The 20701-nt window shown below is 64.3% G+C and overlaps 6 protein-coding genes across 6 annotated transcripts; 3 read left to right on the forward strand and 3 right to left on the reverse strand.

Moving 5' to 3' along the window:
* Nucleotides 1–4823: 4823 nt before the first annotated feature.
* Nucleotides 4824–5273, forward strand: EMIHUDRAFT_57500 (hypothetical protein; the record flags this gene model as incomplete). The annotated part of the gene is made up of 1 exon (XM_005793891.1): nt 4824–5273. A coding segment is annotated over one exon (450 nt), but the record flags the coding sequence as incomplete, so codon positions are not given.
* A 922-nt stretch (nt 5274–6195) lies between these two features.
* Nucleotides 6196–6636, forward strand: EMIHUDRAFT_193850 (hypothetical protein; the record flags this gene model as incomplete). Its single annotated transcript, XM_005793892.1, has 1 exon — nt 6196–6636. The coding sequence occupies one exon, from the start codon at nt 6196–6198 to the stop codon at nt 6634–6636; it is 441 nt and encodes a 146-aa protein (XP_005793949.1).
* Nucleotides 6637–8489: 1853 nt separating this feature from the next.
* EMIHUDRAFT_193852 (hypothetical protein) lies at nt 8490–9707 on the forward strand (the record flags this gene model as incomplete). The annotated part of the gene is made up of 1 exon (XM_005793893.1): nt 8490–9707. The coding sequence occupies one exon, from the start codon at nt 8490–8492 to the stop codon at nt 9705–9707; it is 1218 nt and encodes a 405-aa protein (XP_005793950.1).
* Nucleotides 9708–14959: 5252 nt separating this feature from the next.
* On the reverse strand, nt 14960–15302 carry EMIHUDRAFT_193855 (hypothetical protein; the record flags this gene model as incomplete). The annotated part of the gene is made up of 2 exons (XM_005793894.1): nt 14960–14969; nt 14998–15302. 2 exons carry the CDS (start codon nt 15300–15302, stop codon nt 14960–14962), a joined length of 315 nt encoding a protein of 104 aa, XP_005793951.1.
* Nucleotides 15303–15923: 621 nt separating this feature from the next.
* ALDH1 (aldehyde dehydrogenase) lies at nt 15924–17738 on the reverse strand (the record flags this gene model as incomplete). The annotated part of the gene is made up of 5 exons (XM_005793895.1): nt 15924–16121; nt 16213–16467; nt 16533–16744; nt 16890–17520; nt 17607–17738. 5 exons carry the CDS (start codon nt 17736–17738, stop codon nt 15924–15926), a joined length of 1428 nt encoding a protein of 475 aa, XP_005793952.1.
* A 303-nt stretch (nt 17739–18041) lies between these two features.
* Nucleotides 18042–19249, reverse strand: EMIHUDRAFT_61042 (coproporphyrinogen oxidase; the record flags this gene model as incomplete). The annotated part of the gene is given in 3 exon segments (XM_005793896.1): nt 18042–18422; nt 18436–18493; nt 18729–19249. The coding sequence occupies 3 exon segments, from the start codon at nt 19247–19249 to the stop codon at nt 18042–18044; spliced, it is 960 nt and encodes a 319-aa protein (XP_005793953.1).
* Nucleotides 19250–20701: the final 1452 nt, after the last annotated feature.

Genomic DNA, 20701 nt, shown 5'->3' on the forward strand with positions numbered 1-20701 from the left:
TCGCGGGAGAAGGGGCACACATCGGCCGTCGCGGAAAACACGCCTGCGTGGATCGCGTTACACCAATCCTCGCTACCCAACGCGGCCGCGAGAAAAGCGCCGGTGTTCCCTCGAATGTTTCACTCCACAAACAACCCTCTCTCTCGATTCCATGGAAGAGTTTGCCAGAAGGAAAAAGTTTGGTGAAGATCGAGTGCGATTGTTTTCCAACCGAAGCTCAATGAAGAGCCCCTCCTGCTCTGTCACGTCGCTCTCCTCTGCACACACACACACAACGTCTTGCGCGCGCGTGAACAGGGCTCCAGGCCCCAAATGACGTGTGAGTGTTAGAGTTGTTTGGTATTGTCCATGCTGCAAGCGCGAGCCGGCCGACGCCCCCAGCACACGGACAGCCCGTGCCGTTAAAGGCCCTCTTATTTTGTTTTTTGGGTACTACTACACACGGCACACGCCCTTGTGACCGGTGCTGCTGCGACTCGAAAGCTGCATGCCCTCCGCCTCTGTCACCGCCAGAGGGTACTCGCCGACCGCCCGCACGTACGCGACCGCCGCCCTCAGCGGCCAGCTACACGACGTCCTTGGCGACGCCGCGATGGTTAACCCTCGGTCAAAGCATGCTACAAGACACAAATTCCTACTCAAACGTTTGATCAAATGCCTCCGCTCGGCGTGGGGCATGGTCATCGAGATGGAGCCGACTGCACACCTCAGTTACAGTAATCCAAAACAACCTGACGTGGCGGCGGCAAACATCGGCAGGGGGCACAGGCGCCTTGTTGCCGATTTGAAGCTCACGAGCTCGCTTGCGAGCAAGGGCAAGGACGCGGCCGGCGACGGAGAGCTCGGCTGGAAGGGGGCGTATGTTCGCTTCGGCAACACGGAGCCCGGGATGCTCAAGTTGGTCAAAGGGCGCGGCAAGTGGTCTCCGTCGGGAGCGACGGCAGCGGCGGTGGCGGGGGAGGAGGAGGAGGCCGAGGAGGAGGTGGGGGGGGGGGAGGATGCGGATGCCCCCAAGGGAAAGCTCCAGCAGCTGCCTGGCGATTACCGCTTTGCGCGGGAGCAGGATTGCGATCTGCGCTTGTTCGACTTCGAGAGCTTCGGAGGCTTTGGAAAGGAGGTCCGCAGCACCCTGAGGGAGGCGGCGAACCAGCTGAGCAACAAACTCTCGCATGCTCAGCACCTGGACGAGGTCACATGGACCACCAAGAACTGGCACGGGCTGCAGATGCAGCGCTTGTCTGTCGTCCTCCACACCGCCGTGGCGTGGCAGACGGTGAACGAGCTAGCGTGCGGGGAGAGCGGCATTGTGCACGGTGCGGAATGCATTGCCGTTCTTAACGGAGTCGCTTAGGCGGCTCCGGTGGTGAGCCGGTGTGTGTGCCAGTCCGCGCCAGTCCGCGCCCTTGTCGTGCCAGTGTGCTGTGAGAGAGGCTTGTATCTTAAGAATTCTGTGAACGAGTTGCACTCGAGTATACGGCGCCTGGACAGATGATGACGACACGCACGAGCGACACACAGACACAAACAGGCTCACAAGACACACCTGCTGTCCAGTGTTTTTCTGTGAACGATTTCTACTCGAGTCCGATCCCTACGGCGCCTGGCTGGGTTGTGCACGTCAGACTCAGGTTGCGACTCTCCCGGCGCCCCCCGCGATGCAGCGCGTGTTGGCCTTGCGCGAGCGTGCCCGGCCGCTTCGCCCCCCATCCCATGCGCTGCAGCGCGCTCGTGCCGTGCCCGCCGTGCTGCGAACGCCCCGCCCCGCGCGCGGCTCGCTCCAAGGCTCGAGCGACATGAATGTGGTGCACACCCGGATTGCGGGCAGAGCGACGGCCCAGCGCGCAGCCGCGAATCGCCTCCATGCCTACTGCGCCCCCTCGACGCCCGAAGCGAGTCCGCGCCATACTCCTCCCATTTGCGATGCTGACGCTCGCCCGCCGTCACCTGCGCGCTCTGAAAACAAGGTGGGACGAGGGGAGCCGCCGCGGCTTCTTGCAGTTGGGCCTCAAGCTACGTACGCTGCGAGTAGGTGCGGCGCCCTTGAGCCCCCCCCCCCCCCCCCCCCCCCCTCGACCCCCCCTCTCAAAGAGGAACTCAGCCCACTACCACTCGCCATCCACCCCTCGCAGGTACGAGTCGACTCGATCAACATCCAGTAACCAGCAGCAGCCAGCAGCAGCAGGACTCCGCACAGCAACCAGTCATAATAGTACTGCTCTGCACAGTCTAGTAACCAGTAATAGTAGGAGTGCTCTGCACAGTCTCCAGTCCCCAGTCATAATAGTAGTGCTCTGCACAGTCTCCAGTAACCAGCAGCAGCAGTCTATCACATGAACCCGTCACACAGCCTTCTCCATGAGCTGCATCTATCGACTCTCTTTGGCGTGCATACCCCCCCGCGCTGCAGGAACTCGATCAATATGCTCGACAAGCTCAAACTCGAGCTCGTGCCGGCCGCCGGTGACCAGCTCGTGCTCAAGCTCTCTCCTCCGCCGCCGCCGCTTGCTGACAAGCAGGCGTGTGCTTTCGCGCACGTGCAATGCGCTCCCACCTGCAAGACTTATCCTCTGGCCTTCTGGCTGACACAGGCGTCGCTGGCGGGCAACATGACCGTCAACGCTGCCGGAGGCGAGGCCGCTGGCATATATCCCGCGTCGCTCGATGACGTCATCGGCAACGGCAATGACGTCCCGTCCGAGTCGGCGCCGACGGCTCCTGTCGGCATCACGTCGCTGTCGCCTTCGCTCCTCGGAGCCGAGGTGAGTGTGCGCACGCCAGGATTGTCATCATCTCTACGGCCTCCCTGTCTCCGCACACTTGCGTGTTCTCCCCTCACCCAGGCGTGCGGCATCAAGTCCGCCGCCGCCGAGGAGTTGCCGCCAAGCGCCGCCGTCGAGGAGGACCCCGAGTCGGCCACCGCGGAGGCGACCGCCGAGGAGGCCGCCACCGAGAAGGCGACCACCGAGGAGGCCGCCGCCAAGTCCGCCGCCACCGAGAAAGCCGACGCCACCGAGGAGTCTGCCACCGAGGAGGCCGCCAAGTCCGCCGCCGCCGAGGTGTCCGCCGCCGCGGAGGCAGTCGCCGAGGAGGCGCCCGTCGCCGAGGGGGCCGTCGCCAAGGAGGCTGCAAAGGAGGTCGAGAAGCCGGCCAAGACCGTTTCCAACCCGCCCGACCCAGCGGTGAGCGCGCCGCAGCATTCTCTCCGGCCACTCCTCGCTCTCCCACCGGTAATAATCTCCCTTCCCGTGTGCCCCTATCGCGCTTTGCAGGACACCGCCTGCTACCCGGGCCTGCCCACGCCGACGGCGGTGGGGGAGAGCGAGCCTGCGCCGGCCCGCAGCTCCGGACCGGGCTACGTGGGCGGCGTCGAGGCCGAAGTCCGCCGGCTGGGCGAGAGCGTCGTCTACGAGGCTACGCCCGCCGACGGCAAGAAGTCGCCGTCGCCGAGAGTCCCCACCTCCGGCGGCATTGCGCCCGTGGCGTCCAAGCCCCTTGGCGCGCCGGTCGCGGGCGCGGGGCAGGCCGACGCCGCGTCACGCGAGTACTATCTCGCCGTGCGCGACAAGGCGATGGCCGCGATCTTGCTCACCAAGATACAGCGGGCGAAGCTGGACGCCGAGCGGTCGGCGTGCGGGTGCAAGTGCCGGCGCAAGGCCATGCGCTGCCGCAACAATCCCACGTTTGGCAAGGGCAGGCGCAAGTCTGGCAAGGCAAAGGGCCGCGGCCGCGGCTCGCACCGGCGACCGAAGCCGCGCGGCGGGCCGCAGGATATGTCTGCTCCTTGCAAGTCGCCGGACCGGCGCCGCGAGCCGCAGCCGCCCGCGTCCGGCAAGGCGCCATTCGCCGCTGGCACGTGCGGCGCCGGCGGTCGCGCCGGCCTCAAGGCGGCGGCCGATTGCGTGCAGGGCGGCTACACGAAGGCCGAGGGCGCCTTCCGGTGGCTGCTCCTCGTCTGCATGCCCGCCTTTGGCCACTGCGCGTCCGCCGTGCCTAGCCCGACGGCGGTGGCCTCGGCCTTCTCGTCTGCCGTCGCCTCGGCGTCCTCGGCCTTCTCATCCGGCGTCGCCTCGGCGGCGTCCTCGGCCTTCTCGCCCGCCGTCGCCTCCAAGGCGTCCTCGCTCGTGAGCTGCTCGCCGCTTCTCGTGCCCGCCCTCGTGCTCATCCTCCTCGCCATCGCTTGCGGCGCCTCCTGGCCGACCGCGGCGAGCGGAAAGGGGGCTCGGCGCGGCGTGGCGTGGGCCGTCTGCCTCACCGCCGCCATCGCGTGCCTCCCTGGCGCAGCAGCGGCTCCCGCGGAATCCTCCGCGTCGAGCACCACCTTCTCATACCACCACCGAGGAGTCCGCCGCCGCGGCCACCACCACTGCCGACCTGAAATCTCTGGCGCGGGCTGCGGCACGCAATTTGAGCAGCGGCCTCGTGGCGCAGGTGAGTTGATGTACGGGCCACCAAAGGATCGGCAGCGCTACACGTTTGGCACGGCCATTAATGTGAGCGCGACGCGTGGAGCCGGCCATCTTTCGCACAGCGCGTTGCAGGACTTTGCCCGACGGTATGCGTCGACGTATTCGAGCGCGGATCCGTACAAGCACATTGTGATCGACAATCTCGTGCCCGAGGCGTTGGCACATGCTTGCATGAAGGAGCTTCAGGCGAAGCACCACTTGCCATCTTCCTCCGCATCTGGCGACTCCAGTTTCTGGAAATCGCGGAGCACTCCAATGGGCGCGAAGCGAGGCCGTGGTGGCTACCCAGAAAACACGCAGGCCGAGGTGTTTGGGCCTAGCACTGTGAGACTCTTCGATTTCTTCCAGTCGAGGCGCTTCATTGCCTTCCTCGAAACACTGACCGGCATCCGCAATTTGACGGCCGATAGCCGAATGTTTGGAGGTGGCCCCTTCTCGATTGTTAACGGCGGTTTCCTCTCGCTGCACACCGACTTCAACAAGCACCAGACCTGCCAAAATGGGATTTCGCCCATTCCCACCTACGGTGAGCCAAAACCTGGCTGCACGGTGGTCACACCAGGCTGGCGACGCCTAAATTTGCTAATGTACCTGAACGAGGGCTGGCGCGAGGAGTGGGGAGGCTCCTTTGAGTTGTGGGAGACCGACCCGCGCTACTCGTTCCTTCAATATTCAAAAAAAGTTCTGCCTGAGCTCAATCGGATCGCCATCTTCTCGGTTACTGACGTCTCCATTCACGGCCATCTCGACCCGGTCAACCACCCGCACGGCGAGGCCCGAAAGTCGCTCTCATTCTACTATTACACCCCCACGATCGACGACGAGCCCCTGATTACACCGTTGCTTCACGAGTCCGTCTACATGCCCGGCCACGCAGCCCTCCGCTCAGTGGAACGATGGCGCACAATGGTGCCTAAGCATACCGTCCGCTAAGACTGCCCTCGCGCGCGCTAGGGGGGGGGGGGGGGCAACCCCCCTTGGCAGGAGCCTCCTCTCAACTGGGGCGGAGGGGAAAGATTCACGCGAGATTCTCTGTACCCAAGCTTCCCTACATATGTGTATTTGTACTCTTTGCTGGCGGCGACCGCTTAATTAGTGGGTGCTCTACGTTTGAGTATGGAGCAGCTCTGGCGCGCAAACTCTCAGTCTCCACGCATCACGGATGCGACACGCCGAGCTGCCTATTCAGACCTTTGCGTCAGAAAGCTCTACGCATGGTGCTCGCTGTGAGCCATGCACGCATTTGCGCGCCTTGTCGTAGATCAGTTCCGCAAGTTGCGGCGGCAGCTTGTGACGAGGGACTGTATCCTTAAGATACGCGCGCACGGGCGTGGGTGGGTAAAAAGCCGCCACCCTCGCCTCACCCTCGCCCCCCTCCCCCCCCCGCCCAGCCGTTTTCCCGCCGCCCAATGCTCCGCCGTTCGCTGCGGTGGTCTGCCGTCGTGCCGCCGTTCCTTACCGTGCCGCTCCTTCCTCCGTGCCGCGCCGCCCTTGCCGTTTAGCCCGCCGTCCCCCCTGCCGCCCGTTACCGCCGTGCCGCCGTACCGCCGCTCCTACAGTGCCGCGCCCGCCGTGCCGTTCTCCCCTTTCTCCCAGTAAGCTAAAAGTACACTGAGAAAACGGGCCACTTTGCGGGGTTTGCGGTACGTCCTCCTCGATCTCGCGACACCTTCGCCGTTCGGCCTTCTCGCCGCCGCCGTCGCCGCCAGAGTCCGGCGGTGGCCCGTCAATGGTGATGACGAGCTTCGACGACAACAACGATGGCGTCATTGACGCGAAAGAAGCTGTCGACGTCGCCGAGGACATTGCCAAGAAGACGGCGGCGGAGCGGGAGGCCCAAAAGGAGGCCACAAGGGAGCGCAAGATCTCTCAGGTCTTTCGGAGGTTTGCGATGGTGCTGGTGCTCGCGCTGCTAGCCTCGGTCGGCATCAATGCGGGCCTGACAGCAGCGGTCGTCTATGCTGTTAAGGACACCGAGGTTGACGGCGTCCTGCTTGTCTCGTCCGACACCGGCGACGTGCTCAAGGTGGGCAGCGCCGAGTTTGGCACCAGACCCTTTGTCGCTCCAGACGAGGAGTTGCGGCCAACAGGGCAGCACGAATGGTGTTTGAGGAGCGCTCAAACGATCCACACTACATGCCACATCTTTCGCTCATTTATGGGGACCTGAGCCCCGAGCTGAAGCGTGCGCACTTGCCCCAGCTTGCGGCTCAGATCAGACAGCGAGTTCCGACCTCATTCCTGGTCGATTGCATTGAGGTGTGGAGTACGCAGGGGCCTGTGGAGGGTTGGTACCTTGTGGACACTATACCACTGCAGGGCTGAGTGCGAGATGAGCCTCGTATTGACAGCGCGTTCGTCTCTTCTGCACTCCCTAACCCTGCCGCTCTGCGCTCTGGTCTCGCGTAATGGGGGTGTGGGTGCGGGAGAGCTCGCAGATCCCGGAATCTGCGATGTGGTTCGGAGCGCAGAGCCTCTGGCACATTCGATGGCCGGTTCGGTCGTTGGATGCGAGTGTTGCCACAGCCCTATATCCCTAAAGAAACCTTGCCCCACTCTCGTGTGTGACGTGTTGTGTCTAGAGAGTCTAGCGACATGTCTAGCGAGTAGCGTATTGTGCGGACGAGGAGGAGCCGTGGACGAACAAGGTAGCAGCAGCTCCCGCGATCAAGGAATGACCGAGCGTTGCCGTTGGATCAAGGAATGACCGAGCGTTGCCGATCAAGGAATGACCGAGCGCGTGTGTGTGTGTGGTGGACGTGCGATGTTGATGCACCCTCATGTTCACTCATTACACAATTAGGGCATTTCTCCTATGACCTATGAGCTATGTCTCACTCCCCCAGTAGCGCGTGTTGTACCTACAAGCCATTCGTCTGGCTGTGCTACGCCCATTTTGCGAGCCAGCGGGCCCGCCACCCCCACAGAGGTCGTGTTGGTGTCGGTTGACGCGCAATAAACATCAGTGTACACCGAGACTGCACACTTAAGCTAGGTATACCTGAGCAGATTGTGCCGCACCTCGGGCAGATAAGAGAGGAACGAAGCTCTGAGGGGTACCGCGGGGGGTCCGCGCTGCTCTCGAATCTTGGCGCGTGTGTCTTCAGACTTGGTCCAGCCAAAGTACGAGAGGGCGGAGAGGAGGGCGAAGATGGCGACGTTCTTCTTCGACGGCGCGGAGCCCATGTAAGCGCGAATGCCGGCGACGGTCAGCATCGACAGGTTCAGGTAGATCATGGCCTCGAGGGTCTGCTTCACGCATCGCGGACCTTTGCAACGAGGGGCAGCGTAGCAGCGCAGGGCGACCATCATCTGCATTGCGCCGAGGTACTGGAACGCGCCTATCGTCGGCGACAAGAATGCCACCGCCTCCAAGCCGTACGACGCCATGAGCTTGTTCGTGGCGAAGAGCATCATCGTCCCGTAGAAAGCGCTCGTCACACCATTGGCAGCGACCGCCGCCTCGGGCAGGCTCATGGCGCCGCCACGAAGCGCAAGCGCCGGAGCGAGCGCCGGACGCGGCGCGGGCTTCACGATCTTCTTGGCCTACTAATTTTTTGATTTCAAATCGCGTGTGACTGAGTGTTTGCCCCCTATGTTGTTGGCAAGAGTGTTGTGAGTCTTCTCGCGTGCGCGCGTGACAAGCGGCAACTGGCGCCAAGAAAAAGGCTGCGTGAGCCACCAAGCATGGAGGCAGGGGCGCAAAACTCCGTGCACTGACGGTCCGCCGTCAGAAAACACGCCTGCGTGGATCGCGTCACACCAATCCTCGCTACCCAACGCGGCCAAAGGATATCCACCTCGAGAACCAAAGTGCAGTTGGCACATGCCCAGGGCCGGGGAGCTAAGAAGCGCACCCAGTGGGAAGACCGCGAGCGGTTGGGGTGGCATGAAGGAATGTCGCTGCGAGAGTTGGCGAGAGAATTCGAACTGACCGAAAAAAGAAATCGGCCGTGCTGAAAAGTTGCACCCCCCTCGGTCCTCCGTCGGCTCGCTGACACTGGAGGCTTTCCAAGTGGCACGATGCGGTGTGTAATCGGGCTGTTCATCGCGCTCTTGCCACCGTCCGGAGCCTTCGCCCCTCACAATGTGACGGCGTGCGACGGCCACGCCTATCATCCAGGGCCAGCGACAGCACGCGGGCGCTTGCTCACCGATCCAAACCAGGGGTGCCAGCCTTGGAGCCGCGACTGGGAAACAACCTCCACCTTCATCTCCCAGGCTGCGCTCGAGGCGGGCAGGCAGTCAGTCAAGCTGATGTACGCCGCCTACCTTTTCGAGTACAGCGAGAAAGCAACGGTCGGGATACATGCGGAAGCGGCTCAAGCCAAGCAGACCTTGATCGAGAATGGTGCCGTGGCGTACCGTGAGGTCGACGAAGGGGAGGGGCCACAGGGCTTCTTCGGCCCGTGGTATGACGACGGCAGCCTGACCGGCACTCCGCAGAAAATCTACGTGCTGGGCTTCGCAGGCTCAAACGACAAGAAGGATTGGAGCTATGCCAACGCGGGTTCCTGGTGCGCGAAGGGCATCGATCTCGGTCGACGCGGCCGGATGTTCGGCGCCGCGGCCGGGTTCGTCGACTTTTATGTTGAAGTCATGGATGGCAAGGGTGGGAAGCCCGGGCTGCGTCAGGCTATTGATGCCGTGGCGGACTCCTTCGCCAACACGCCAGTTGTGGTGGTGGGACACTCGATGGGCGGAGCCCTTGGCGCCCTCGGCGCCACGGAGATGGCACTGCGCTACAATGCAGCAGTGCTGCTTCGCACAGCAGGCGCTCCCCGCGTCTTCCAGAAGTGGGGCGAGAAATACGGCAACTCGGCCAGGGATGTGCAGCAGGGATGGAATGACGACGGCAGCTGGAGTGGTCCGCCAGGCAGTCACCCTGAGGTCTTTCTTTGGACAGGGCCCGACCAGCACAGCAGCGATCGATACTCGGATCACCCCCGCGACTACGGACTGCGTGTGCCTCCCAATGGTTACGTCCGCACCCAGCGCTGGGTCAACTACAATGACAACGTGCCATCTGTGCCGCCATGCAACACTGGGTGGTTCCACGTCGGCGACGGCGGCTACCTCCTGCTCGATCCCGTCGGCTGGCTGTCCCTCTACGGATGGGCCCAACACCAAGACTACACCCCTTACGCCGGCGGCCTACCGTATGCGAACCACCCACTCGGCAAGTACTGGGACCGACTGAGCACCGCGAAGCGCAACTGTGCGACGTACAACCGGTGCTAAGGTAAGGTAAACGAGGAAACTTCTCCTGACACACGCGTGGGGCAAGGGAGGCGATCCTCGCGTCTCCACGTCTAGACGACAGGAACCGGTGCTGAACAGGAGGGGCATGGATGGTGTTAGGTTTAGTGGACGGCGCCGGGCATCGGAGCCAACGCTGGCAGTCCTCCTCGAAATCGCCCACGAAAGACGGGCCCTAGCTAGACAGCCTTGTCTAAGCCCACGAAAGGCGGGCCGTGTTCTAGTTCTGTAATCATTGTGAGACCTGCGCTCAAAGACGGGCCCTCGCGTACGAGACCGACATAGGAAATCCCGAAACATACGTACAGAGCGTTGCGATTCTCTCACAGTTTGCGCGTATACCAATATTCAGGCGTTTCACTTTCAGCTGACATGATGCCACAAAACCTAGCACTTACTAGAACTCTGCGGCCCTGGTCTCTGCGCGGCGGCCTGCACCCCTAGCCCCCTCCCCCTCCTGCACCAGCACACGGGTCCGCGACAGCACCTCGGCTCGCGCCGCCCCGACCCACCGGCCCGCGGCAGCGGCGTCCTCCGGCGCCCACGCGTCGGCGGCGCAAAACGCGGCGCCGACGGCCGAGGCCGTGGCCGCCGCGGCGACCGGCTCCGCCCCCGCCGCGAGCTGCGCCGTCAGCGCGCCTGCGTACGCGTTGCCCGCGCCGGTGGGGTCGGCCACGGCGTCGAGCCTGGCAGCCGGCACCGCGGCGAACCACTCGAAGTCACGCCGGCCGGCGTCGGCGAGCCAGTGGGCGAGGGGCGCGTGCGGCGCCGGCCGCGAGTAGAGGTAGGAGCCGTGCGCCCCGTCGCGGATCGCGAGGATCGCGCCGGGCTGCATCGCGAGCTCGTCAAACGCGTCCGCGGCGACGTCGAGCAAGGCGGTTGACGCGGCGTCATTCGCCGCCGATGGCCCCGCTGCGTCGAGGGAGCGGCGCAGCGCGGCTAGCGACGGCGGCGCGACGTCGTGGGCGGGGCGGAGCGCCACTCCCGCAGCCGCGGCGCCGCGAGCGCCTCGCTCTGCTCTGGCGACGCGGGCAATGCACACCGCGGCGGCCAAGTCCGGAGAGCACACCGTCGCGATGCGTGTCACGGTGCGCAGCCCCGCGAGAGCGGCCGCGTCCACCTCGTGCAGGATCGGCTCGACACCGACGCACGGCAGGCTGCCGCCGCCCCCGCCGCCCCCGCCGCCCCCGCCGCTCCCGCCGCTCCCGCCGCTCCCGCGCCGAGCGGCCTCGCACGCGCGGAGAGTCGCCCGCACCTCCCCGGCGCCGCCTCCCTCGACAATCACGTGCAGCGCGTCGTACGCGGACTCGGCCATCGGCGGCTCCCACGCGCAGAGCTCATCCCAGCACTCCCACCCCACGGGCTCGAAGCGCATCTGTCCCGTCTCGTCGTCGTAGCTGATCTTCTCGCCCGGAGTGCTGGTTGCAGCATCGAGAGGCGTCACGCGAGAGGTGTTGACGCCGAAGTCGCACCGCAGAGGCGTGAGCAGCGAGTCGTCAAAGTCGAGGCCAACCGGCGCGAACAGGTCGATCTGCAGCGAGTCTCGGTCGCTGGTGAGGCGCGCTCCCGCAGCCGCCTGCACGCCACCACCACCCGGCCTGGTCCGTCCAGCAATTGTGTCAACGATGATCTTCGAGGCGATGCCCAGGCGAATGCACGCCACAGGAACAGCCTGCCAGAGAATGTGCGAGACGACCCTCGAGGGACGCATTGCTCTTTCGATAGGCCCAATCTGCGAGACGACCCGCCACGTACTTCACTTGCGCTGCTGCCAGCCGTCTGAGCCAGCGTGTGCACCAACTGGGTTCGAGGTGTTTGGGGGTAGGGTAGGTGCTGCCCCCTACCCCTGATTTGGTGGCAAGGAGATGGAGGTGCTGCTGTTTGGGCAGCAACATATGTACTGCTGAGCGGGGTGGGGCTCGGCAGTACACTGCGGAGGCGGCTTCGGACGACGTCTCGTACCTGTTCGCACCAGTGGAAGCTTAGCGATCTGGTCCCTACCTGTTCGACCCAGGCCGACCGCGGCCTGGAAGCCCTCTGCTGAGGGAGTGCGGGGATAGGAGGAACGGGGTGCCCTTAGTCACAGCTTCCCCCTGGACATGTCCACGCTGGACGTCCCGGGACATGGCGATGGACGACCGGCCCTCGCGGGCCGGCGTGGGTGGGGCGGCGCGCGAGCCGCGCGCCTGCCCCGGGGGGGAGGACGCCTGCTGCGTCGCCTCCTTCCCTAAACCTGCCGACCAGTCCGCTTTTTGAGCAGGTGTGCCGCTGCGCGGCGCTCGCGCGGCGGCGGCGTGTGTGTGTGTGCGGGGGGGGGGGGGGGGGCCTGTGACCCCAAAGGGGTGCGTGTGTGTGGCAAACAACAACAACAACAAGAAACAACTAAGCCCAGCCACCACCAGCCAGCGACGAAACAAAACAAAAGAACAACGAAAAGAAATCGCTCGGCCGCTCGGGTGGTGGGGGGGGGGGGCTGCTGTGTCGGGGATTTTTACCTTACCTACCTGCTACGCGCCGCTGACCTGTTGAGCACTGTGCTAAGATCCTCCTTCAGTGGCCCACCAGCCTGAGCGCCTCGGTTCCAAGGCGGTGAAGCTCTTCTGTCGCCGGCAACATGCTGGTGCTTGGTGCTGGTATCGCAAGGGGTTGCAGGGCTGGCAGGTCGGCCACGTCCACCGTGGGGAGCGTGACCCTGCTCGCGCCATAGATGATCTTGTTGTGCGCCGTCACGTTTCTGCCCTTGTAAGGCTGCCCGCCCGACGGCCATATGCCGTCTGGCTCTAGGGGCAAGCCAGTGTTAGGATTCGGCAAGTACATGAACGAAAGAGCTGCTGGTGATGTCTACCCCGATTTGGTGGTCGAATTTGGTGGCCAGCCTTGAAGATCCAGCAGTTGGACCACAGCCATGAGTTGAGGAAATCGGAGGACGCGCTCACGGCTCGGTCGGGCACCGTTGGACTCGGCGGCAGTTTCTAGAGCTCGTCCGAGTCACTGCGGCCCCCGTACAGCGAGGCCGTTCGACTCGAGGCGAGGGCCGCCGTCTAGGGGGAGCGGGCCTGTCTGAGTCTGCGCGCGACGCTCGCCCAAGGGCGGCCAAAGCAAATCTTTTTCGGTTCCGGCGCCCTCCCCACTCGGCAAATCGGTTCGTGAAGGGTCGGTGCGTGTCGTGACCCCCTGGAACACCCGTACCCCCGCACCATCTCCGTCGCTTGGTTCCATAACCTCTGCCACCACCGGAAGGCGGCCAGGGCTTCATAGACTCGGTCGAGAGACCCCAGATTGGCATCCATGCCTCTCTGGACAGGGTGGCCCGGCAAATCAGTACCGCACACTCTTCCAGCGAAATCCTCTTGCCTTCGTTCGTTATTTCGCCTGTCCTGCAGCCGCCCGCGCCGATGGCCTCCCACCGCATCAACCGTTCAGGGAAACCAAAATACGCCAACCCCCCTCTCAAGGAACTCCGAACGACGCCAGCCCTCTTGTGGCTTCGACGCACACGCTACTTCAGCCACAGAGTCTAGGACAGGTCCATTAAGACTTTTCAGTCGTGGGGGTGGCTTTTGTTATTCCTTTCCGGTTTTATCATGATCGACCACAACCACGTCCGCCGTGGTTGCCACTACCACGTCCGCCGTGGTTACGTTCGACTCTATGAGTCGTGGTTCGACTCTATGAGTCGCTGGTTCGATCATGAGTTGCCACAACCACGCCCGACGTGGTTGTGGTTGCCACGCCCGTTCCCCCCTGGTTCGTCAAGCGCCCGCCGTTCAAGTTCGGCGATTCACATTCATGGGGGAGCGGGAGGTGATTACCCCGTGTGTGGGTGTGAACAGGAATGTGCCACCCTGAGAACGAGCAGTGTTCTTCACCTTCCTACATACATACATACAGTCCAGGCTGTTCTGTTTTTTTCGGAGCTTTGTTGGGTGCCGACTGCCGTGCGTCCTGGTTTCGTGTGGATCGTGAGAGAGAGAGAGAGAGAGAGAGAGAGAGAGAGAGAGAGAGAGAGAGAGAGAGAGAGAGAGAGAGAGAGAGAGAGAGAGAGAGAGAGTTCTTAAAAAGAGAGAGTTTTTGTGTGGTTTGGATCGTCGGGACGCGTTTTGTTTTCGGAAAACAAAAGATCATGAGTCAGCTGATGTGCGAGGTGCGTCTGCGCAACACTGCACACTCCACACATAAGTGTACGTGTCATCGTCAATGTGCACGAGCTTGTGCTTTGTGCGTATTCTCTATTCATACACGGCTCACGGGGGTCTCAGGCGGGTCTTTTTGTATTTTGTGCGCGCTGGGCGGAGAGAGGTACTAGCTGGGAGCGCTCAAGACCTGAGGTGGACAGAGCCGCCGCACCCGCGCCTAAGCCCACTACATCAAGACTACGACAGAAGCGCGTCGCGCCGTCGCCATCGGCGCCACTGCCTCCCACACATTCTCGCCCGGGTCGTACCGCTCGACCGAGCTGAGGCGGTTGTGGCCGGCACCCTGTCCGCCCACCGCATACAGCTTGCCATCGAGCACCGCAACAGCGTGACGATACCGCGCCGCTGCCATCGGCGCCACCGCCTCCCACGCGTTCGTGGCGGGATCGTACCGCTCGACCGAGCTGAGGACGCCGCCGTCGTCGCTGTACCCGCCAACAGCGTATAGCTTACCGTCGAGCACCGCCACCCCAGCCCCGAAGCGAGTCGTCCCCGTCGGCGCCACCGCTTCCCACGCATTGGCAGCCGGATCGTACCGCTCCACCGAGCTGAGGGAGTCGTCGTCGTCGTTCAAGCCGCCCACCGCATACAGCTTGCCATCGAGCACCGCCACGGCGTGAGCCTGCCGCGCCGTCGCCATCGGCACCACCTCCTCCCACGCATCCAACGCCGGGTCGTACCGCTCGACTGAGCTGAGGGCGCCGGCGCTGTGCCCTCCCACAGCATACAGCGAACCATCGAGATCCGCGACAGCGAGATCCTCCCGAGCCGTAGAGATCGGCGCCACCGCCTCCCACGCATTCTCCGCCGGGTCGTACCGCTCCACCGAGCTGAGACTGCGGTAGTCGTGCTCGCTATAGCCGCCCACAGCATACAGCTTGCCGTCGAGCACCGCCATGCCGGCTTCATTTCGTGCCGTCGGCATTGGCGCCACAGCCTCCTCCTCCCACTCATTCGTGGACGGGTCGTACCGCTCAAGCTCGCCATCGTTGCTGCCGTGGCTGCCGAACACGAGCAGGCGCGGCCTCTCGCGCTTCTTCAGCGTCTCCTTCCAGCCGCGGCGCCACGCGCGGCACGTCCCCTTGACGGCGTGCTCCGTGGTCGGCAGCTGGGCGAGGATGTGCGGGGCGAGGTCCGGCGAGAGGAGGACCTCGGAGAGGATCCACTCGGGCTGCTCCACGAGCCGAGCGGCGTGCTCCTCCGCCACGCGCAGCGCGGCGGCGCTCGCGCCCGCCTGCGCCTCGATGATGGCGCACAGCTGCGCTGGCGAGAGGCCCGCGACGCGCGCGCCGATGCGGTGGGAGGCATACCGACAACCGGCTGCAGGATTTTCGCTCGCGAGGGTGTGCGGAAGTGAGACTTCTGACCACATATGCGCCATAAAAACGGAAGGGGGGTGGAGTACTCTCTGCTGCCGCGGCGCTCCTGCGGGCTGCCGCTACCTCCGGCGCGGACTGCGGTGCGGGCAGACCGTTGCACGCTACGGCTGTCGACTCCCTAACTCGTAGCCCGGCAGAAGCGGCCCTGCGGGTCGTGCAAGCGAGGCGCCACCTCTAGGGCGCCGCAGCATACGCAGCGTACGATCTATACGACGACCTATACGAGGTAGCAGGAGCCGCAAGGGAACGGAGGTCGGCGTGAGTAAACATGCCACGCTCTCGTTCGGTGCAATGCGCACAGGAACGCACCACCAGCAGACGCGACTACCGACTCCGGACGCGGTCGTCCGACTCTCGCCTCAGCAGCTCGCCGAGCCCCTCCTTGGCGTCGCGCATCGACGGGGTCGGCTTGCGCCACGGCGCCGCGAGCGGGTCGAGGTCGCCGTACAGCTCCTTCTGGTTGGCCTCCGCGGGCACCAGGTCGCGGTTGGTGAAGCCGAGCTCGTCGCGCTCGTAGGTGGCGGGCCCGAAGCTGTCAAAGGGCGACTCGACGACGACGAGCGCGCGCCGTCCGCAGACGCGACAAACACAAAAATCAGACGCGCACCGCACCCGGCTCGACACTACAAAGGGAAGGGCGCGTAGAGGTACTTTTCGTCGCAAAACGCTTTGAAGGCGAGCTTGCCACCATTCTCCTTGCCGATGCCGCTCTCCTTGACGCCGCCGAACGGAGCGTCAATGTCAAGGCCGGACCCAAGGTGGTTATTGATCCAGATGCTGCCCGCCTGCGTGGGCGTCGGACGTTGAGTGTTGACGGCCCTCTCCCTACCCGCCCCCCCCCCCCTCTCCTCGGCCGCATCTCGCACGTCGCCTTGCCTGCAGGCGCGCCGCGACGCCGGCCGCCTCTGCCACGTTGGCGCCCCATACAGACGCGCCGAGGCCGTACTCCGAGTCGTTTGCGCGCTCGACCGCCTCGTCCACCGTCTCGTACGACAGCACCGGTAGCGCGGGGCCAAATTGCTCCTCGCGCACGATGCGTGCTGTGTCGGGCAAGTCGGCGAGGATTGTTGGTGCGTAAAAGAAGCCCTGTGGAGCGGAAGGTGGCCGTACGCGCTCTCCTCCCGCAACCACGCGCGCGCCATCCGCCCTTGCGTCCTCCACCAGCTCCTGCGAAGAGAAATCAGGCTGGATGTGGGTGGACGTGCACATCGTGGTCCACCTCTGCGAGGCACCTCGACACGGTCGCGCTGCATCGCATTGTTCAGTGGTCCGTAGACGGTGCCGGGCGTGAGGCCGTCGCCGAGCTGCTGCACCTTCTCTCGCGCCTCGGCGCCCAGTGCGGCCACCATCTCCTCGTACTGCGAGGCGTGGACGTAAAGCCGCTTGAGCGCGACACAGACCTGGCCGGTGTTGAACATCGCCTGCGGTACGCAGGCACGCTTCGCTCGTATCATACCCAGGTACCGCGTGTGTGTTGAAAGCCTACCTTTTGAAACAGCTGCGGCGCGAGCGCTGCGACGTCCGAGCCCGGCAACACGATGGCCGGATCGTTGCCCCCGAGCTCGAGCAGCACCTGCCGCCGAGATGACTTCCGGGATCATGACGAGACGCCGAGGCGTTTGCGCTGCCACAGCTGCGGCGCGGCGCCTTCTTGAGCGAAGGGCTCGCCGAGGCCATGATGCGCTTCCCGGTAGCACTGGAGCCGGTGAAGGTGACGGTGGCGACGTCGGGATGCTCGACGAGCACCGCGCCGACATCACTGCCTCCTGCGAGGATGTTGACCACGCCAGGCGGGAATGCCTCCATCGCAAGGTCCGAGAGCAGGAGCGTGGAGAGCGGCGTCATCGGCGACGGCTTGAGCACCACCGTATTGCCGCCCACCAGCGGGCAGAGCATCTTGTTGACGGCGATCGCGAGTGGAAAGTTCCAGGGGCAGATGGCGGCGACGACGCCCCGTGGCGCCCAGAGGCAGGTGCACCGCCCCTTTGTATTCCTCTCGTACTCCTCTGGCACCAGCTCGTTGGCCGAGTCCGCGCATGCCTTTGCCTTGCCTATCGCCATCTTGACCTCGCCCACCGCAAAGGGCTTGAGTGGCTTGCCCTGCTCCTGCGACAGCGCAGCTGCGAGCCGCCCCTTGTCCCTCTCCAGCAGGGCAGCAAAGCTGATGAAGCAGGCGGCGCGCTTCGCAAAGGGCAGCGCAGCCCATCCGCCAAAGGCCGCCTTTGCGCAAGGCAGGCGTGCGTAGGTTCAGGCGCACAAGACACAACTGCTACGTTGTATGGCACTAGCGGGAGTATGCACACGACCTTGGCTGCCGCCACCGCGCTGTCGACGTCCGCCGCCGACGCATTCGGCACCCGCTCAAACTCCTGGCCGCTGGCAGGGTTGATGACGGCAGCCGTGGTGCCGCCGTGCACGAGAGCACCATTGATGAGCATCGAGGGCCGCGATGAGGACATCCTTCTGAAGACCCGCGTTGACGCGGCGCGGAAACGCATTGCGTCGACAGCTCTGTCTTGACCGCCACGGCCCACGCCACACTTGGACCAACCAGGGCTAGGGCCAGGGGGACGCGCGAAACCTCAGAGTCCACGGCCCACGCCACTTGGACCAGCAAGCCCCGGGGGCGGGCGAACCTCGCGCTCGGCGTCGGAGAGTATATTTTTTGTGATTCTGTTCTGGGCCCCGTCGGGGAGGAGTCCTGCTCACGAAGGCTAAATCGTGCAGATGTCTAACCAAATTCACTCCCTCCCGCCACCCGCCGCCGCCGCGCTGTCCCCTTCCCGGGAAGCCGACGAGGCGCCGCCGCCGCCGGCTGCCACCCAGTCGCGCGGATGGCGGAGCACGTCGAGCGTCGCGGCCTCGCGCGAGCCCTCGGGCTGCTCGGCGCTGGCCTTGTACCGGAAGGCGACGAGCGGCGGCGACGAGACGAGGACCCGCTCCACCGAGTCGGGCGAGAGGCCAAACTTGACGCCGCGGTCATAGAGCAGGTTGAACTCGATGTAGCGGCCGCGGCGCAGCAGCTGCCACGCCTTCTCGGCCTCGGAGTGCGGGAGCGAGCGCCGCCTCTCCACGAGCGGCAGGTACGGCCCCGTCGGGTCGAGGGCGGAGGCGAGCAGGTCCTAGACACGAGACGCCCCGCCCGCTGAGAAAAGAAATCACGGGCGCGGCGGCGGCGGCGGCACGCGAGGGGCTCCTCGCAAAACGCGGGCGCCCACGCCTCGGCCAGGTCATCAAAGAAGACGCCTGCGGGAGCAGGGGGGGGAGTGGGAGGGGGGGAGTGGGAGGGGGGGAGTGGGAGGGGGGGCGGGGGGGCGGGGGGGCTAGGCTGGAAGGGGAGAGCAGAGCGAGCGCGGGCGGCGCGAGGCCAGCGGCGACGGGCGCGCGCAGAGGCGAGAGGTAAACTGAGGTGAAGTCAACTTCTCCACTCTCGAGGCGAGAAGGGAGCGAGGCGATCGCCTCCGATGCCGCGGTGCTCCTGCCGGCAGGGGAGGAAGAAGTAGTCGTCGCAGGAGGCCTTCATCGCCTCGTACGTCCCCTCGGGCCCGTGCCTGCCGCACAGCGCCGCCAGGCTGGCGTGGAAGTACGCGCAGTCCTCCTCCTCCACGTACGAGGGAGTCAGGTCGAGGCCGCCGCCGTACCACTCGCGCTCGCCGACGACGAAGACGCGCGCGTCGCCTCGCAGCGTCGGCACGAGCGGCGAGCGCGCGTGCAGCACGAACGAGAGCGCGCACGCAGAATACCGCGCACCCGCCTCGATCCTCGCGCCTGTGCGTCCCGAGATGGTGGCGGCGCGGACGGCAGAGAGCTCGCCCTCGTCAATCTGCGTGACCGAGATGCAGCCCTTCTCCCACACGTCGCCCTCCTCCAGGATGACCGCCTTGCCGCGCGAGTGGCAGTCGACTGTCCACACCGCGGCCGGGTCGGCAGCCTTGGCGGCAGAAATCATGCTCTCCTGCAGCCGCGAGACGGCCGCCGCGAAGCGCGAAAAGCTGGCGGGCGGCGCGGTGGCCACCGCGCCGCCCGTCAGGACCACCGCACCCGCCAGGAGCAGGGATGTGATGGGCGGCATTGGAGAGGGACAGGAGGCGACAGGTTCAGGGCTGCCGCTAAAAGACAGAGCAAGACAAAAAAGAAAACAAAGACGGGGAGGACTGCAGGCGCCACGCCCGCGCCCCCGAGCCAGCTAGGGGCGGGATTTCGCACGACTGCCGCGAGGAAATTCTTTTTGCGCGTGTAATTCTTTTAAGTACACCAAACAGTCTGTCTAGCGTCCACCCATACCACGTTGGTGTCCAGTCCGAGCCTGGCTGTTCTTCACCTTTCTACCTACCTACCTAAAATTTAGTCTTTGTGTCTGTGTGTCGCTCGTGTCGTCATCATCTGTCCAGCGTCCACCCATACATACCGCGTTGGTGTCCAGTCCGAGCCTGGCTGTTCTTCATCTTCCTACCTAACCTAGGATTCCTAGACAGTGTGTGTGTGTGTGTGTGTGTGTGTGTGTGTGTGTGTGTGTGTGTGTGTGTGTGTGTGTGTGTGTGTGTGTGTGTGTGTGTGTGTGTGTGTCTGCGCAAGTCTATCATCAGCTGTGAGGACATATCTCACCCCCGACTGAGCTGACTGTGAGCTCCAGACATTATTCCGGACTATCCACAACCCGACGGAGAACAACATTCCAGCTGGTCCCTCGGTAAGAGTTGTGTCGATTGATAGAAAGGCCCAAGAAGAGCGAGCGAGTCGACGCGCTGTGGTTGAAAGCGTTGGGTAGTCCGTACCTGCGCGCGCGCATCATGAGCGAGGCACGCAGACTCTCGAGCTGCTCGGGCTTCGGGGTGATAGACTTGCGCAGGGTCGGGCCGAACCTCTGCACGCTCGATGGTGAGCCAATCCGGGGAGGGACCGTATACAACATCTCCGTCGCGATGAAGAGCCAGGTGCAGGAAGCATCGATCAGTGGATACGACTATGTTGCAGCCCACTTTAATTCCGGAGCGTTCATGGAGGTCCTCCTGGAGTGCTTGGTGGAGAGCCAATCGTGGGGTGTTTCCGTTTGCCAAGCGAGCTACGACATATTTGACGACTCGACCATGACCTTCATCCCCTACTCGAGTCTCCCTGCAGAGGAGGTCGCGCAGACGTGCAGCCAGGCTGGCACCTCCAAGTCATATGGAGGTTGCGGCCTCTGCAAGAGTGCAGGCTGGGCGGACACCTCTTTCTCGGCCGAGGACATCTCTGGCCCCGGCTGTGGACTCCAGGCGGGGGAACAATACTCTGGGTCGTGCATGCGCTTCACATCCAACCAGCAAGTCTCCTTCCCGCTGGCCTTCGACAATACTATCCAGCTGGGCGTTATTCAGATCACAACCAACCCGACCTTCCCCAACTTGGACGAGGAGAACGA

Source organism: Emiliania huxleyi (genome assembly GCF_000372725.1).
Source record: "Emiliania huxleyi CCMP1516 unplaced genomic scaffold EMIHUscaffold_1, whole genome shotgun sequence".
Lineage (NCBI taxonomy): Eukaryota > Haptophyta > Isochrysidales > Noelaerhabdaceae > Emiliania > Emiliania huxleyi.